The following is a 19111-nucleotide window of genomic DNA, read 5'->3' as shown; positions in this document are numbered from 1 at the left end:
CATCCTTCAGTCAGCATGACGAGTAACACGTGACGGATATCTCAGGCCTGTCACATTAAATTTGTTTCCTCAAGATCTTAAAAATATTATGTTATAGTGTCTCCACAAAACACATTTTTGTCATTTTGAGATCTCAAGAAAATGATCCCGTTGTCTCTGGAAATGGAGGAAAAACATGTATGAATGTTAAGGTTGCTTTAGTATAGATATATAAAGAGGAAATAACACTGAGGCAAACGACTGCAACAATCTAGATCAGTGGTTCTCAACTTTTGGCGCGTCTGATTGGCTGTCTGTCAGTATGAATTGTTACACAAATAAACTGAATTTTCATGTACAGGTGCAATTCACCCTTTTTTTCCTAAGATTATTTTTGGGGCTTTTTGCCTTTATTTGACAGGATATCTTGAGAGTGAAAGAGGAGAAGAGAGGGGACGACATGCAGCAAAGGGCTGCAGGTTGGAAATCGAACTCGTGGCGGCTGCAGCGAGGAGACGGCCTTTGTACATGTGGCACCCGCTCCACCAGGTGAGCTACTGGGCACCCCAGGTGCAAGACAGTCTTAAATCTGAGGGCCTGTAATGTGCCAGAGTTGAATCCAGCCTGACTAATTTTATATACAAATAAATTGATAAAACTGTTATAAAGTTTGCTCACACAGACTTCTTTTAATTTTTTGGCACTTTTATATGTCATTGTACTAGTTACTTTTGGAGGAACAGTTTGTTTATTTCTTGAAGAATGTAAGCTTTATTTTACATTTGCTTGGTGTCTCTCTGTTGCAATTGGTAGGTCTATTTATCTTTTAAACTAAACTATAAACAGGAATATAACACACTGCAGTGTTAGTGATTAAAATAGGTATGGGTAGTGGAGATAAAAATGCTACACGTTGACCCGCAGCAGCGCCCATACTTCATGCCACTCCTGCATAAGTCCACACCGCACTTGTGCAGTAAAAATAAAATAAGATCTGGACACAACACTGATTCTGTGTCTGCTGCTTTGACCTTAAAAATCCTTTTAAAAAATCTCTCAATTACAAGTTGTTACTTTTCACCACTGTGTTCCTCAAACCTTTTTCTGCTGGTACTGTGCATGTTGTGCATGTTGTGCATATTGTGCATGTTGTGCATGTTGTGCATATTGTGCATGTTGTGCATGTTGTGCATGTTGTGCATGTTGTGAATGTTGTGAATGTTGTGAATGTTGTGTCACTCTCGTGACTAACTGGTACACTGTCAAAGAACAAAGGCAGCAATGATGTTGTGCTTTTCCTGCTTTGACAAGTCAAAAGAAACCTGCTGAGGTCCAAGTTTCACTGTTTGTCAAACAGGTAAGATGACTTATTGTTTTCCAGAGAGTTTGCAGTTCATGATTTAGTTGTGTTTACATACGACAATAAAGTCTGATTCGTCTTGTGAATAAAGTCGATGCCACAAAGGAAAAAGGGGAAACAAAGATGTGAACTAACAAACATTTACATTTATTTAATTGATAAAATAGAGTTAAAGGTTTTTCAGAGAAGTTACAAATGTAAGAACAGGAAACAAAACCAATGACAACTTATGAATGTCACTGATCCGTTACAAACTTTGAAGGCGTTTTACAGCTTTAAATGTTCTGACGAGGTGCCTCAAAGTTCAGGGAACGTATTTATCGACACAGCAAACAGATTTAACGGGCTGAAACCTCCATCAGCACCAAAAGAAACACAAAACTATTAAAATATTTAGTTTTTGTTAAAAGCAAACGCTGAAAGCTTGGAGGATGGATCCAAAGATTTCTTCTTCTTTGCACTATTTTCATCTGCTTCCGCCTGTCCATTTTCATTTTCCGCGCCTCCTCCTTCAGCTCTCTTCCTCTTCTTCAGATCTGCTGCGTCTCCAGTTTGGCCTTTTGCTCTTTCCGTCCACGACTGAGAAAAATACATTTAAAAAAAGGGACACGAAATGCACATTAATTACCGAAATCGTATTGTTCATCCGTTTCAATCAAGGCGCCCAACACCTACGTGATGATGACTGAACACGCACACACACAGGCACACACACACACACACACACACACACACACACACACACTCTCTCTCTCACTCACTCAGGCGTGCAGCTTGAAATTGCATCCTGTCATGTATAATCACTACTGACGGGCTGCTGCCTCTTTTCCCTCCTCGTGCTTTTATTTTTTTACCCTCTTTCTCTCTGAGCAGAGACAAAAGGAGGCGCTTTCCTGGACGTAATGGAGCCGGGATGAATCATCAGGCCTGCTGAGTGGACTGGCAGCAGCACACACAAACGCACACACGCACACGCACACCCACTCTTCACCTCCAGCTCCCGATGAAGCACTGCCCATTAACCCCATGCATATTCAAACACACACACACACACACACACACACACACACACACACCATTACAGAGCTGGTAGCTGCTACGAGCTGTGACGTCTTGCTATTCAATTGTCATTTTGTTGTATTTGAAGAGAATAATATAATTAGGAGACACACACACCCACAGGGTCAGACATTAACAAGGTTTCAGGCCCCAGCAGGGTCATTTTCCAGGTATTTAAAATAACCAAACTGCGCTTTAAATCAGTCAGTCACTGAATTTAATTTCACTTCTAAAAATAATTTGCACGCGGCTGCGTTTGGTCGGGGAGTTACTACAAGTTGCAGTTATAAAACAGAAATCAAATCATGAAGTTTGAAGGATCAGCCGACAGTCAGGATGAAACAGTGACTCAATTAATTCGAAAAAGGTTATGGACAGAAAATCACTCAAGAATTTTGAGAATTCATTTAGAGAGGCTTATTGGGGATGTCTCGATCCAGTCTCAGAGATCAGTATTGAGTTTTTTAACTGATGGTGATCAGCTATGTTGAGCTATAAAGAGCCCGATTTGATCCTTTTTTATGTCAGCTGTCACATGGATGTTTTTACTCACAAAGCTTTCAGGCACAGCAGCACAACAAATGCAGCCGTCATCAACTCTCAAACTTTCTGCTGTCTTCATCCACTCCACTGAGAGCAGGGAGCGAGCCCCGTCTGTGACAAAACCTCACAAACCCTAACTGCCAGCGTAACGCAGTATGGGACTGTTTGTTATGTATTGAAGTTATCAGCTGTCACTTGATTTGAGCTCAGTCTGAGAGAGCATCTTGTGTTTTGCTGTCATCTACGGTGCACGAAAAAAGGCCAAAAAGAGTTTGGGCCAATTTTCTCCATATCACCCAGTCCTACTCTTAATTATTAAAAAATAATTTCTTAAAAGAAAAAATACACCTTAAACCCCTGAACACTGTATCATCACACGTCCTGCAGATTGACCAGCTCACCGTCTCTCACACGGTATTATCATAAGATCAATGCTTTGTGCCCTCGCTGCCAAAACACACTCGACAGGGTTCCCAGGCAACAGGCGTCCCTCCTCCCCTCCGTCTCACTTCCTTTCTTTCTGTCGAGTGTCCTCCAGCCTCTCGGCTGAGAGTCTTGATGTATGCAGGGTCAGGACCAGCCTAGTATACAAACGCACAGATCGACATCTATGAGCACTCGTGTGAATGACAGGACGGGATGTGTCGTTCCTCACACAACCGCCCTCATTTATCCAACTATTGACCGACAGTGGAAACTGGTTCCAAAATTCTGGATATCAAAAAAATCAGTGCCAATTGTGACACTATAGAACCGGAGGTAGCACCTCCTACTAACCAGGAAGAGTAAAAATCAAGAGATTATCGTACAAATGTTTAAACTTTAACAGATTCGTTCCCGTTCTTACAGGCGTGTTTAGGTTTGGTCACCAGAGGTCGATTGTTTTGGTTTAGTAATCAGGCCAAAGGGATGTTTGATAAACTATCATTATCGGTTAAACTTGGCTCCGATAGCGGCCGAAGCCTTCAGTGGTCACACAGGGACATATGTCACTGGCCACTTTCACACTGTCTGTTCAAAGCAGGAATATGGCGCCGTTACGCTGCCTCGCCGTTCTGTACACAAGGACTGATTGCAGAATACGGGGACAAGGTTGTCTCGCCTTTAGGACGCCAGGGGAGGTAGCAGCAGCACCAAACCGGTGTCTGCATAAACACGACAGCCAGCAGGACAGGACCGAGGACAGGAAAGGTGTGAAATTTGACCACGTGTTATGTGTGCGACCAGCCGATAGAATTAGTGTATAAAACTACGATTGAGAGTGTTTTAATTTTTCACCTTACTGTCTGGTACCGTCACCTGAACTGCACACGTAAGAGTAAACTTTCTAGGATTGTGTCGATGGCAAGCAAAATAGTTGGCGAGCCACGAAAGGCCTTGAGACAACTTTTTTAACAGAAAGGACGAGGAAAAAGGCGAGCAGCAGATTACCGTGCCATCATTATTCTTAACTTAACAAAGATACGTTTTAAACCACAGACAGGCAGTGACATGATCTGATTTAATATGTGAAGTGGCCAAAAAATGTCTGCAAAGTGGGAAAACAATGAGATTCGGGAGCTCTTACCCTCTGAGCAGAGAGGGCAAATGGTTGTTGTTGCGATGTTATGCTGCTGTTAGTTTGTAAAAGTGCTGTTGACGCACATGTTTAATGTTACGTTAGAGGCAGTGGCCGTTGTGTTACACGTCGTGCCTGTCACGTCTCTTTTGGTCCCACGAGGGCAGTTGCTGTTAAAAATCACACCATGAGAAAGCTGGTCCCCTCTGATGTGTGCGTCTAAGTGTATTGTTTTTATTTTTAACATTTTTAAAATAATAACGTAAGTAATACTGTCTAAATCTGGTTAGTTATTGATTTTTTTTGTCTCACTGGTCTTCAGGCGTGTTAGTGCAATGACATTAAGTTTCTGGAGTGAGGTGAATAAAGTGGTGCAACGAGCGAGCACTCGGCCTGTTAGTCAACTGATTGACAGGTTTTTGGTTGACAAAGAAATTTGTAGCTTATTAGTCATTTCATATGACCGTTTTTGGGGAAATTAGTCATTTGTGTGTAGTAATTCAGTAAATTACATGAACGCAATAAACTAGATTTTACAGGAAATCAGATTGACATGCACTGCAGTTACCTTGTTATAGCAGGTTATTAAAGTGCATTCAAACGCGCTGACTAATGGACATTGCCCCTCTCGTATCAGAATAAAATTCACAAACATGCACTTTGGTTTAGTGCTAAACTTTTTGGTACCTTTAATAAAGTATTTAACAGCTGAGGGACAACGAAACTAAGGAAACAATTTGGCAGATTTTTTTTAAAATAGTGAATTTTATACATCTAAAGGCTGTTTGTCCAGATTTAAATGTTTTAATCTGCTGACAAAACTGTGCTGTTTTTAATGGTACCGTCATGTGTGATTACTGAGGCATAATAACAGAAAAAAATATTGAAGTGTAAATTGCAAAAGAGATATAAGAGGACTTGAACATGTGAGTGCACAGACGAGCGTCTTCGTGTCTTCGTGTTGCACAGTGAGGATCTGCAGCTGATAATCACCATTGTCTCTCAGAGTCTAATTGATGTCTTCGCTGGTCAATTTTCTCTTCAGGACAAACTACATCAAGGCTGGATGGACTTTTTTAAGCTCAGTTACAAGTTTTGCAGGACGTGAGATTTAAATATGACCCAGACCCTCCTCTCTGAGTGTCCCCCCCTCAGTGTGTCTTACCAGTCGCTCCTCCGCTGACAGCGTCCTGAAGCGTCCCATCGCCTCTTTGATGATCTCCGTCTCCTCCAGATCTGGGTGGTCAGCTGTGATACTCTTCCTGTTCTCCTCCAGCCAGAACTGGAAGCCCGTCTTCGGCCTGAACAGACGATCAACATCACAGTTACTATCAATACAGTTTCATAAGGTAAAAACACACTTAATGTTAGGCTACAAAAAACAACATTTCCATTAGGATAATATAAAGTGCAAATTCATGAATACTCTCAAAAGATAAAAAAAAAAAACATGTCCAGAAAAAATAAAAATAAATAAATAGAACTAGTACAATAAAAAAAAATACAGAATCAGCACAAATCAAAAAAATATACCAGTAGGAGGAGCTGAATGTTGTTTACAGGACAGATATAAATATACCTGTGTTATTAAGGGAGGGGAGAGAGTGGGGTCGTACTTTTACCTTTTATTTTCAGTGTCATCTGCAGGTGGAGCTTGAGGGGGGGCGTCTGGTTGTTTCTGTTGACCTTCAGACGGCTCCGTGTTCTTCTGAGCCGTCTTACTGGCCGTCTTTGTGCCGCTCATCTGCAGCAGAGTGGACTGAGTCTGGAGAGGAATCATAAGAACATTTGTAAGTAAATTTCTGCAGTTTCATACTTGATTCTGGTAATGTGGATGTATAATATATCAGTTGTTTTCCAGTTGAATCAATTTGAATATAATGCATTTGGTATCTATTATCATTTTGAGATCAACACATTGCTCTACCTTACCAACTAAATTACGACTAAAAATGATATTTTATATACCTTCATAAAGGTTTGAGCAAACACTGTACATCAAACTTTTGTTGTAAATTTTGAGTCAAGAGCCACAATAATAATATAAATACAAAATGATAAACTTTTACGGCAACTCTTACGGCACTTTTTAAAACAAAGTTATAAAGTGGTTAAATGGTTAAAACAGCAACAAAAAACATGTATGCACTGTAATGGAATAAATTCAGACAGTAACGATAAAAACAAAAATTAAAACAAAAGTAATAGCATTGAAAAAAAAAGACATGTTGGAAAGTTAGATACTGATACCTTTGTTTTGGGCCGGGGGACCAGCGGTTTGAGGACGGGGCCTTTGTTCGGTTTCCCTGCAGGTCCACTGAGTGGAGACAGCTTCCTGCTGGACGTCATGTTGTCCAAGATGTTTGTGACTCGAGGCTGACCTGGCGAAGACGAGGGCTTCCCTGAGCCGGAGACCTGCAAGTATCCCATCAAAACCATCATCATTTTCCCCACTTAACGTGCACCTCTCTTGATATTACAGCCTCTCACTCTTTTTGCAGTTTCAACTCTAAATAATTAGAGAAATCAAACATGCTGCTGTCAAAACATTGCTGCTTCATACCTTGAAAGGATTTGCACGTCCCACTCTACCAACTGCAAAAAGAGAGAGACATCAGATCGTTATTCAAATTAAAAATGTTGCAGTCTACAGTAATTATTTTGACAGTATATTGCAATGATCACGATACACAATAGATCATAATTGTACATTTAACATTTTATTATATGGATTGTTGGAAGTGTTCACTCACTTGGTGTCAGAGACGGCTTCACAGGTGAACCTGCTTCTTTAGCAAACGGATTCACACCTGCAGTTTGAGACAAGTGCATGAGACACTGATGTCACTGACATTATGTGCAGAGCAAACGTGCAAAAATAGTGAAAAAAAAAGAAACCGAACTGACGTTTTTTGGTTTCTGCTGCCTCCTCTGTCTCCATCTCCTGTCCACCTTCCTCTTCCTCCTCCCTGAGCTTTTCTTCTTGCTCCTCTTCCTCCTCCTGATATCGTCTGTTGTTGTTGTGTCCTCCTGTGACCTCACTCTGACCGTATCTGTCCAAATAATACACCCATGAATCACACTCTTCAACAGAGTAGAGCTTATGAAAGAAAACAAGACAGTGCATTTTTCACATGCTCTGCCATTAGGGATGTCCCGATAGAGTTTTTTGGCCTCTTTAATATGTAATATCTGCTGACACAGAGTCCAACATGATCGTTATATTTACTTAAATACTGATAAAATATGTATCTGACATGTGGAAATAACAGCTGTAGCGACAAGGGATGTCCCGATCAATTACGGTGGTCTGGTGCTGAGTCTGGTGTAACGCTTCAATAATTCACCACAAACAGTCAAAACATACAGGTGCATTTTGGCATTACCCAGAGGGCCGTCTGGTGGTGATGTATTTTGGCTCCTCTTCTTGTTCCTCTGGCTCTTCCTCCTGAATCTGGTTGGCTTTCTCCAGGGCGATCTCACTGAGCCGCTGGGCGAGGGCCATGCGTCTGGATCTTGACGCGTATCGAATGGCCAGAGTGACCACGTTCTGAGTCATAAACTCCGCCAGCTCCACACAGCGAAACTCTCTCTCCAGTTTACAGGACAGCTGGACGGAAACATGAACTCTGTTCAGTTTATTTATCAGGAGAGTCTAAACAACTGCAGCAGCCGCAGAAAACACGGCACACTTCTGAACCTGTGATCATAATATCATCACTAAGTGACGTAAGTCACGTTTTCATACTCACTGCAAACATTTTCATTAGCAGCTCCTGCTGCTCCTTCTGGGACTGACTCTGTCCGTCCTCATCTATCTCATAGCCGCTGGACGACAGGAAGCTGTAGTGGTTGTGGAAGAGGACTGAACGCCAGAACTGCTCCTGGAGGACGACACAGAGTGAGCTTCCACGTTACATTACAGAGAAGTGTTTACCTGCCACCTCAGGCAAGTTCGCCGGACAGAGGTTTGATTACTTTGTATCATCCATGAGACAGTTTAACGTTTACAATAACACTTTTTTCTGAAAGCCTGAATATGTTGAGGCATATCTGGATTCGGTCGCACCTACGCCTGAGGTCATTAAGTCCTTCCTAATTTTCATCATTCACTAAATAAAGCTGCACCATTAAAACTTAAAGAGACAGTTCACTCAAAATCAAAACTACATTTTTTTTCTCCTTTTACCTGTAGTGCTCTTTATTAATGTAGATTATTCTGGTGTGAGTTGCAGAGTGTTGGAGATAACAGCTGTAGAGATGTCTGCCTTCTCTACAATATAATAAAACATATATAATATAGTATTTGTTTTCTTTTTGCACTTAATTTAAAGCATCTTTATAAGTACTGAGAAAAGCGCTATTTAAGTAATATTTATTATTATTATTATTATTATTAACTAGATGGCACCCAGCTTGCAGTGCTCTAAGTGCCCAAAAAATCGTCTTAAAAACTCAACAGCAATGTCTCTTTCCAGAAACCATGAATCTGTTACTTGCAATAATCCACAGACCTTATTGCGAGCAGTTTCATGGAGGAACTATTTTCTCTCTACCAAATTACACCTGCCAACCGAATCACCTTGCAGAAGGAAGCGTGCATGTACTCGTGGACGAGATGCATGTGCTTGTGACAGTGTGAGACGTAAACATTAATGGCATCCTCGTCAGCTAGTGGTGCTAGGTGAGCTAGAGGCAGCAGATGCACACTTCCGTCTTAGATCGATAAACAGCAGTACAGGTAAAAGGAAAATTTGTGCAGCTATGTGTCTGAGGGAACCCCTGCTTCTGTGTCCGTGTCTGATTAAAGCGAGCCGTCTCAGGTGTGTTTACCTCCATCTGTCCTTTCTCTGTGGAGGTCTGACACAGAGGCAGCTTGAAGGGCAGGATGGCCACAGCAGGTCTGGGCAGGGTGGGGGGGTACCTGGAGCCCTTACAGGGGATACACCTGACAGCACAAGAACAGATGGGATTTAGGAGAAGAAAATAACCTCTGATACATAATAATTAACCTGCACAAACGAGAGGACCTAGAGGATCACACCGGTTATATTCTGTTAACTAGGGATCAGATTTAAGATAAGATTTTATTGATCCCATCAGGGGAAATTTAGGAGTTACTGTCCTGCTGACCCTTTTTACAGCATCCTGCATGTCTTAGATTCACACCCAAACTTCCCGAGGGGATCCATTGGATGAAAGTTTAACTGCTTTTTTTGGTAATCAAAGTTATGCTATGCACATCTGACACTGTATCATTGTATATGTGATAGTAAATAAGGATAGGTCCACTTTAGAAACATGGCTTGCCTGCTTTGGGAATTAAAAAAAAAAGCCAGTAATTTTTAAATTTTTTTTTCTATTCTCTGTGTAATTGAAATTATTTAAGCATTTATAAAACCCTACTTTCTACTATACAATTGATGTAATATCATATTATAAGTGTAATAATTATGCTAAGGAATATTATTTTAAAAGTAAAAATCCAGACGCCATTTAAGTGAAGACACACATTGTTTGCATTTGTTTTTGTGCCGTCTTTAAGTCAGACAGACCCTAAACGTTTGTCTTTGTCTCCTTTGAGCCTTCAACGCCACTCATATTTCAAAGAGACGATGACTGCAAAACCAACCTCAGATAGAAAAGTTTTCGCTCACCTGAGCTGCTGAGGGTTCTCATGTACCCCGACCACCCAGTAGTGGTCTGATTTGCTCTTGCAGGTCTCTCTGGTGTTACATACAGGTGACCATGTGTTGCCAAGGGAACGGTTCAGCATCCGCACCACCCCATCTGAATCCACGTAGCATGGAGTACCTGAAAAACCAAAATGCAACCAGGCTGTCATCTTATAAATCCAAAGATAAGGGTGTGGTCAGAGGTAAATGCTTCTTCTATTTATTTAATGTGTATAAACAACGTCAGAAAAATGTTTTCAGAATTCAAATAATTCTCTACAGGCTGACGGACGGACCCTCAGCAGTGAATCCGAGCCAGGACAGGTGGGACTTGTGAGACAGAGGGAGGGGTTCTCCGTGGATGAGCTGCCTCTTCTTTTGACCCAACTGCAGCAGCTGGACACCCAGAGCCTGTTCCCCATCGAAACCCGGAGCTGAGAACGTAAAATGAGACACATGCAACGAAAGACCTCGTCAAAGCCTGAAGATCACAAAAGAATCTGTAAGTAATATAAACACAATAAATGCAACAGGGAGATTAGATCTTTCACTTTAATGTATTTATACCCCTGCTGGATATTTCCCACGCTGCAGTGATTTTCAAAAGCGTTTCAGCCTTCAAGGGAGCTACTGCAGAAAGTGTACGCTTGTTGTCGGCACATCAGATTATCTGAATAACGTACTGTTTAAACAGCATGGTGGCTGTTCTCAGGAGAATAGAATATTCTATACATTATTGAGTTTTGGGGGTGTTTATTGTTCTTTATTTACCACAGCAGTAATAGCCACCACCCTCACCTTTAATGCAGTGTGTGTGTGAGTGTGATGGTAGCCTCAAAAAGTCTCAAGGAAATTAATGTAAGCCAATGTAATGTTCTCTGAAATATATAGGGGTGTGTGTGTGCGAGCGGTGCTAACCCCGATGGTAGACTATAAGCAGCTGCTCTCCGTGTCCCGCCATGCAGACCACGTTCCCCGGCAGGCTGAAGATTTCTCTCTGGACTCCACCGATGGAGAAGAGTCTGAGCATCAGCGTGCTGGTGGCGACGGCCGCCCAGCCCTGACCCAGACACAGCGCCTTCGCGTCCTCGCCCTTCGGCAGGTCCACCATCCACTCCTTATTGGTGTCCCATGACGAGAAGTGGAGGCACTGAAGCTTACTGAGAAGAGAGGAGGAGAAGCAGGTGGAAGGATTTACTGCAAGAATTCACAAAATAAAAAATTCAAAAAAACGGGATAGAAGGAGGTTTACCTGGCGAGCTCGTCCGTGCTGGGGCAGGCCAGCAGCGCGGCCTCCTGGGAAAGATCAGCCATGGTGTGACCCAGCGAGTTGGTGAGGTGCATGGCGTGGTGCACAGCTGTGTCGTGAAACTCCACGTCAATGGCGTTGTCCTGTTCATCGTTGTAGCCTCGAATGATTCCCACCGAGTTCCACATCTGAGGCAAAATGTGAAATCTGTTACCTCACGTGAGACTTTTTTTATTTCCATTTACAAAATGAAATTTTATCTTTTGTGAGTCTTAGAGGTCACAGAACAAAATACAATGATTCCAGCAGAATTTATTTGAGTCTACCATGAAGCGGTGTGTGAGGTGTGCAGGGGTGGAGCCGGGCTGAAAGGCCTTCTGGGGAGGCGTTGGCATGGGTCCCTCGTACACGGGACGAGGGGGCAGCAGTGGAGCTGCAGGCACAACAGCGCTGCCTGTGTCATCGTCGTCCCCAAATCTGTCCTGACCAAGCTTCAGAGATCCAGTGTCTAAATAAAAGAAACAAAGAAGAATCATACAAATTTTAATTAGATAGGAAACGAAAAAATACACAAAATCACCTGAACTGTACATTTTTGATTGTATCACACTCAACAAGTCAGCAGAAGTTTAACAGGACGGTAACTACTAGCAACCAGCAGCCAGTCACCATCCAGTCCTCCGTCACTCTGAACCCTTCTTCCACTCACCCAGTGAGTTCTCATCGTCGAGGATCGCCCCTCTGTTCCTCACCCGCCCTGTCGCAGGCATGAGGAAATCATCGTCATCGTCTTCATCCACCGCGACAGATTTCTTAACCGGCGAGTTGGTGTCACTCAGCCCTTCATCCATGAGTCTGTCATCATCGTCATCAAACAGGTCGTCGTAATCTTTGGCTGATTTTTTGGCAGGTGCCTGCTGAAAGTCCAGTTGATGGAGTTATCTAACATTAGCACGAAACAGAGAAAACGTTGAAATGTACACGTTGTGCGTTTGCCATGAACAATACCTTGGAGGTGTTGGTGCTGGATGTGGAGGTGCTGAATCCGTCCAGCAGGCACAGGCCGCCCTCCGTGTCTGTGTAAACGATCTGGCTGCCTGACGGATGCCAGGCCAAACCGCACACCGTGAAGCCCTTCTCGTGCTTCTGTCTGCAGCAGAGACGAGACAACTTCAGCTCAACGTCTACCGTTCCTCTTAATTACTGCACCACCAGGATGCTTTGTCCGACTTTTCCTTTTTTAAATTTCACCAGCGATGCATTAGTTATCAAGTTCAAAATGTGTTTAAGTTCATAATTTGCCAATCTGTTATATTTTGAAACAGTAGGACACGTTAGCAAAATCATCGACCCTCATTCCTTCACGTTTCACCAAGATGTGATGACAAAATATCACAATTCAGTTCAGTCAGAATTTCAACAAACAACATAATGTACAGAAATTTAAACTTCTTGTTGACTTCTGCACATGTGCTTGTTGCTTACCTTTCCACACAAAGCTTGCTGTTAACGTCCCACACCGTCAGTGAACCCCCGACGCTGCCGGCTGCCAGGAACTGCCCACATGGAGACCAGGCCACCACGTTGATCGTCTGCAGGGGAGACAGCATGGAGAATGAATGAAGAGACAATCAGACCACTGACAGACTAAACCAGGATCCCTACAGCTTAAGGCAAGTGAGATTTAGGACTTTTTATAGACCAACTTGTAATTAAATTTAATTTTACAGTAGCCAATATTAAAGGAAAAAAAACATGTACCAACATCAATTACTTAAGGTTATTGGGAATTATTTTTCAAATATTTATTGTTACAAAAAACATGACTCTTTGGTGATGTTAATGTAAAAGGAATTTGGTAAATTATTATTATTTAAGTTACCAATACCTTTGAGCTGTTGCAATGCAAAAAAAAGACAGAAGACAGGTATGTTTAAGACCTTTGAAAATTTAATTTAAGACATTTTAATGACAACTAGGGCCTTATTTTTAGATTAATGGTTTCGGTGCCTGCGGGAATCCTGTAAACCTTAAGTCTTGCTGATTATTTCAGCTACAGTCTCTGAAGAAGTCGTCATTTCAGTGCTTTCGGGTTGCCGCAGATATCTGGCCTGAAAATGTACGTCATGCTTCAGCAGACGAAAGGCTGCAAAGCAAATTCATGTATCTCATGTTGAGCATCAGATAAAGGACGATGGGGGAACAGAGAGCAGGAAAATAAAGAAGAGTAATGGGAACAAAATGCATTAAGTGTGAAATGTTAATTCCCACTGAGGAGACGTCACCAAATTCGTTCTGGCATTTTATTACAGCAGCTACAGGATGTTGTTCAATGAGCTCCTGATGTGTAGAGCGGCCTTTAATGCAAAGACTTGACCGAGAACATTAAGACCGCGTATGTTCACCTGGACCTCACCTGCGTCAGCAGATCATCGGACAGAGTGCTCACATGATCCCAGGACCCTCGCTCGTACAGGTGCACCTTCGTCTCCACGGGAACCGCTAACACCTGAGCATAGACACAGAAACGTGTTTGTGTTACATCTACCTCTTACGTTGATTAAATCGTAATCAATCAGTACATTTATATGCACAGTTAGTCGAGCTACAGTTATAGCTCAGGTCATTTAATTGGACTGTGGTCCTTGGCCCAATATACAAGCACCAGGGAGAATCGATTTATTGAATGAAGTACGTCATCCCCCGTCCAGCTAGTTGCAATAAATCTATGTTGTTTAAACAGTCTATTATATAGACCAAATCCCAATCACAGCTGTTTATTTACAATAACGTCGGGGTAGAAAACGGCTGCGTCACGTACATATAATCAGACGGTGCTAAGCAAACTCTGCCTTCACTGATTAGTTTTAAGCCACCTAAAAAATAAGTTCAAGTACACGCTGTATTTAGAATATTTTCACTGGCCTACCTTGAGACAGTTACACAGACAGCCGTTATATCAAAAACACCAGACTCCATTACCAAAAACTATTATTTAACCTGCTGGTTTACTGCTGCCTTCATCAGCTGTTGTGGAAGGTAAAGAGGAGTAAATACACAAAAATAGCAGACACTTAAGATTTTTTTTTTAGGTGGCTAAAGTATGTTTTGCTGCGGTCCGTCCACAGCACATCACTGGTGTTGTGGGACTTTTATTAATCAGAGGAGGGGGTAGCTGAGGTGTAACTTTTTTTTAATGTAAAATAAATACAAAATATTATTATTAAAGTTGAATGTCTCCCACTGAAGCCAAAATTAAAAACACAAGTCCCTCTTCAGCACTTACATTTTTTTCCCAAATGCCTGACCTGTTTTGTAGCACCCCTTCCCCCCTTAGATTACAATAATTCATTTTTTTCTAACATAATGTAAATGTACTGAATGGTTAATCATTGATTTGCTTTGCACTGAGGACGTCCTGGAGAAACGGAGATGTGATAGCACAAACTCAAAGAGTTACGTCACTGACCTTCGCCGTCACGGGCTGCCAGGCCAGTCGACACAGAGACTTTGCGTTACTGACGTCATTGGTCTTCTGCAGCAGAGGCCAACTGATGAGCTGAGACTGAAGGGACACAAAGCAGATCAGCATCTGACAGACTGCACAGATGGAGAGCTCATGAAAATAAAACGCTAAAGACTGTGTTTAGAAAATCATTCAGTCTGAGGTAATAAAACTCGGACGTACCTGCTCCTCGATGCTCCACACCACGACGGAGCCGTCACAGCTGGCAGACGCCTGACGGGGAAAGCACATTCAGCTTTTATTTGTTTTTAAGTCAAAACAGTTTGACATCCAGGATAATCAAATCTTCTAATTTATCATTTTCGGGTCGTTGAGTGGAATTATTTTGTGGAGAAGAGTTTGTTTTGTTGTTTCCACCCTGGAAATGTTCACTCACCAGAAAGTCATCTCTGGGGTCAAAGCTGACACTGAGGACGGGCGCTTCGTGGCCCCGGAGTGTTTTCTGCTGGCTGCTGTCCGACACCTCCACCACTTTTACCATAAAGTCACTGGAGAAAAACAGAGAAATAAATAAGAATAAATGTGTGCAAATGAACATGTGCAGAGAATCTGTGTTCACACGAGCCAGCGAGCAGTGACGGCGAACATCCGCTGTGAACCAACACAAGTGCAAATTGTTAAATCAATGAACAGAAGACAGACAGAAGCAAAATAATCCGGATTTCCTCTGACGTCCGCTACAATGCAGATGCCAAATTCGCCCTAACTGCCTCAGATGCCTGAATTTTTCACAATCAATATCACAACAGAAATTACCAGTGTGAGAATAGCAGCATCAATAAGGCACCATGCTCTGTGCTTTTGTTGCTGTGATAAACCTGTTTAGGGGAAATCAATTCTGGCAGGAAACAGATATTTATCTTCAATCAGGGCTAATCATAAGGCAATCCAAAGTTCTGCTCGGTCTGTGAGGCGGAAATTTCATTCAGGTACTCAGCTGTGTGCAGCTCATTCTGCACTGGAACAACAATACTGAACCTAATGAGATTGTAGTCTGGTTTAGTCATAGTATACTGAACACAACAGACGCGTTACGCACGACAGATTCACCAGCCGCCACAGGAGAAGCCGGAGCGGAGTGAACGTGCACCGTCTGACAAAGTGAAAGTGACATTTGCTCGTCTTTCGGCTCTGGGTATTGTGTGGGATCACCAGCGGGAAAAATATCAGGATAAACTGATGAATCTGCCCAGTCAGCTGGATGTCCTCATAACTGAATTAATCTTTAAAATGTGTGTGTTTGTTTGGTTTTTCTCAGAATTACGGTCCACATGGGTGGAGTGTGTTAAAACCAAACAGGGGCCAGATGCATAAAATGATTAAGTCGATTAATGGCTACTCTGGTTTCGTACAAGTAAAATAAAAGATATATGGCGCATTAATTCGTGAGCTTCATAGGTGCTATTAGGCGAATTTTAAAGAATTTTTACAGAGCAAGATGATGACTTCTCCCCCTCTTTGAGTTCTGTGATTCAGAAGTGATCATGAGTACCTGGAACCGGCAGCAACTCTGGAGCCGCTGCTGTTAAAGGTGACATGTGTGGCATTGGTAGTGAACCGTGTCAGGATGCCATCTGGGTCACCGTCAGGAAACGTGTGGATCTGCACCGTGTTGCTGGAGCTTGCTGTCACCAGCTTGCCATTCTGCGGAGGGAAAGAGCACACTTGAGTTTAAAATCTGTGATCTGTGTTTCACAGACCTGAAAAACGACCAGGAGATGACCAACCTTGAGCGCCAGAGAGTACGCCTTCTCCCCTACACCGATGAACTTTGGATCGTCATCATCCAGACCCTCAAATATCCGAACATCTCCATCATTCCCACAGGTTACAATGAACCTGAGGACGATTTCATGGTTGGATTTGTGCAGTATTATGAAGCAAAAGGAAAGGTAACAACATGTTGAAGTGATCATTTTGTCTTCTCAAATTTTATAGTTGAGTGCACAGTAGGGCTGCAACAAAGGATAATTCTCTTTGTCGATTAATCTGTCCGTTATTTGCTCGATTTATCAATTAGTTTTCTAGTCTGTAAATAGTAAAATGTCAGAAAACAGAAAAATGATCTGATCGTGGCCGTGAGATCACATTTATTTCAACATTAGCAGTCACAGACAGTGAGGATGTACCGCCAGATTACAAGTAACAACACCTCAGTAGAGCTGGGCAATATAAAGAGATTAAATCATATCAAGATATGAGATCATACATTGTCTTAGACATTGGATATTGTTGTATTGTGATATGAAATAAATGGTGTTTTCTGTTTTAACACTTGCCTTTACCCATTTAGTCAGTACATCTACAGTACTAATGATTGTTGATCAAAAATGTAATTGTGTTAATATTTTTTCAAAGTACCAATAGTCATTCCTACAATACTGTCACATCAGAGAGGGAATTTGTTTTGTTTTTTTTAAATGTAACGTTTGATTCTGTCTTGCAGTTCTAGTATTAATGAGGTGCTTTTAAAAAGACTTAAAAATAACGAAATATATATAGTAATATATAATATTGCAATATTGCCTGGGCCTATACCTCAGTATAGAGATACTATGATACAATTAAAACGTAAAACGACAATGCCTCATTACAGAATAACATGCATATATGCTTTTGCTGGGTTATAATTAGTGATGCGTTAATGAGTTCATCAATTTAATGTTGAAGCTAATTTTAGTTACATTAAATACTGCTGGGTGGATTATGTATTTACGTACAGGATGGATAAAGTATTATCTTTACTTGTAATAATGTATCTTAATTTATTTGCTGATTTTGTTTAGGATCATTAATCAGAGTCTAAAGTAGCAACAGTTATTAGTAGTTACATTTACCACTAAATGAAGTAGTTATACTGTCAGACTTACTTCCCGGAGTCGTCGAAGCAGACCTCGGTGTGTCCCTCCGAGTGGACGAAGCGGATCGGCTTCCTCTCACAAGGCATTTTATCAAACCACCAGACTGACGAGCACAAACAAATATCAGTAATCAGCACGTGAAGCGCGTGAACACAATACAGCCATCATCTGCACATTACAGGCTCTGAGCTGAGGAGTTGAGCTAACGCTAACAATACAGGCACTGACGTTAGCAAACGTACGCTATTTCAAACTCAACGGTCGGATCATATTTACGGGATGACACGTTAAACTAATCATTAACGATATCTGTGTCCTCATATTTCGAGAAAAGAGTTAGTATGGCAACTTACAACTTCTCCAGCTGACAGTCTGCACAGAGTCGATCCTCTTCTGCTGAATCTCCCGCGCTGCGTCAAAAACAAGGAACCGCAGCGTCACGGCTCCCGCCAGCTACGTCATGACGCAACGGCCGTAACCCATCCCAGTTTTGAGGCACGCGCTGCATGTGTCAGATTGTCTCTGGTTTTTACCTAATCGATATATAATCACCTTTAAAGTAAAGGAAATGTGTTTTAAACCAATTCACACATTACATCCTGTTAATGAAGACGTTAAAAAAAGATTCAAGAGAGAAATTTGTGAATGTAGCTGTGCTTCATTTATTTTGGCATTGTCCCATTGTGAAGAATTTCTTGCTAAATGTATGTAATTTTATATCGGGAAATATTTATGAAGGTTTTGTCTTGCTTTGGAGGAATGTGTGTTTTTTTGTATTCTGGAAATTAACATACATAAGGAAAACCCTCACAAAACGTACATGATTAATCTTATTATTATAATGGCCAAATTGCACATCCATAGATGCGAATTAGAAATAGAAGACCGTGCTTTACTGCTTTTAACAAGTTCATACAACACATTTATTCAATTTAACACTCCCCTTTATATGTGTGTGCGTGTGTGTTTATAGCAAGGACATCAGACCAAAACAGTTTTAACACATAATAAAGAAACATTTATTTTTTAAACAAATAGAACAAGTCCAGTAAAGACAGAAAAAAAAACAGAAAAACAAAACAAGAAAAAAACAAAACAAACAAAAACAGTAGTGCCTTTACAGTACCAGTTACTTCAGAGTCTTCCCATTCATCAAAATGTGCCAGTACCACATTTGTCAGGCATTCATTCCTTGTATTAGGGCCAAAAAGGGCCCCAGATTTGTTCGAAAATATCTTCTCTCCTCATTATTTTGTATATAACACGTTCAAAAGTAAATGTTTTATGAGTATCTTAAATAT

At 41.6% G+C, this 19111-nt stretch overlaps 1 protein-coding gene and 2 long non-coding RNA genes across 4 annotated transcripts; 2 read left to right on the top strand and 1 right to left on the bottom strand.

Annotated features, from left to right (window-relative positions):
• Positions 1 to 1465: 1465 nt before the first annotated feature.
• Positions 1466 to 18216, bottom strand: wdhd1 (WD repeat and HMG-box DNA binding protein 1). 2 transcript variants are annotated; one of them, XM_042490925.1, is made up of 26 exons: positions 18164 to 18216; positions 17820 to 17913; positions 16677 to 16788; positions 16442 to 16593; positions 15326 to 15437; positions 15112 to 15162; positions 14893 to 14988; positions 13840 to 13932; positions 12909 to 13015; positions 12432 to 12573; positions 12133 to 12340; positions 11750 to 11931; positions 11427 to 11611; positions 11093 to 11334; positions 10471 to 10608; positions 10157 to 10313; positions 9333 to 9447; positions 8252 to 8383; positions 7886 to 8109; positions 7407 to 7552; positions 7253 to 7309; positions 7063 to 7094; positions 6750 to 6914; positions 6122 to 6264; positions 5665 to 5800; positions 1466 to 1918 (listed from the first exon to the last, which is right to left on the bottom strand). In XM_042490925.1, the coding sequence occupies exons 2-26, from the start codon at positions 17894 to 17896 to the stop codon at positions 1733 to 1735; spliced, it is 3390 nt and encodes a 1129-aa protein (XP_042346859.1). In that variant the 5' UTR covers positions 17897 to 17913; positions 18164 to 18216; the 3' UTR covers positions 1466 to 1732. The 2 variants fall into 2 exon arrangements, with proteins under 2 accessions (XP_042346859.1, XP_042346867.1); XM_042490933.1 differs by having other exon boundaries at positions 12133 to 12337.
• On the top strand, positions 8071 to 10285 carry LOC121946407. The gene is made up of 3 exons (XR_006106017.1): positions 8071 to 8228; positions 8325 to 8400; positions 10220 to 10285. It is a non-coding gene; the product is annotated as an uncharacterized LOC121946407 (long non-coding RNA).
• Positions 10286 to 13013, top strand: LOC121946397. The gene is made up of 3 exons (XR_006106016.1): positions 10286 to 10377; positions 10457 to 10676; positions 12923 to 13013. It is a non-coding gene; the product is annotated as an uncharacterized LOC121946397 (long non-coding RNA).
• Positions 18217 to 19111: the final 895 nt, after the last annotated feature.

The sequence above is a fragment of the Plectropomus leopardus genome, chromosome 1 (assembly GCF_008729295.1).
Source record: "Plectropomus leopardus isolate mb chromosome 1, YSFRI_Pleo_2.0, whole genome shotgun sequence".
Taxonomy (NCBI): domain Eukaryota; kingdom Metazoa; phylum Chordata; class Actinopteri; order Perciformes; family Serranidae; genus Plectropomus; species Plectropomus leopardus.
This window is presented reverse-complemented; position numbering and strand designations above follow the sequence as displayed.

Coding starts and splice junctions, on each gene's coding strand:
- wdhd1 (XM_042490925.1), bottom strand. CDS start 17,896: ATGCCTTGTGAGAGGAAGCCGATCCGCTTCGTCCACTCGGAGGGACAC. Junction 15,163..15,325: donor ACCCCAGAGATGACTTTCTG/GTGAGTGAACAT, acceptor TTTCCCCGTCAG/GCGTCTGCCAGCTGTGACGG. Junction 10,314..10,470: donor GCTCGGATTCACTGCTGAGG/GTCCGTCCGTCA, acceptor TTGGTTTTTCAG/GTACTCCATGCTACGTGGAT.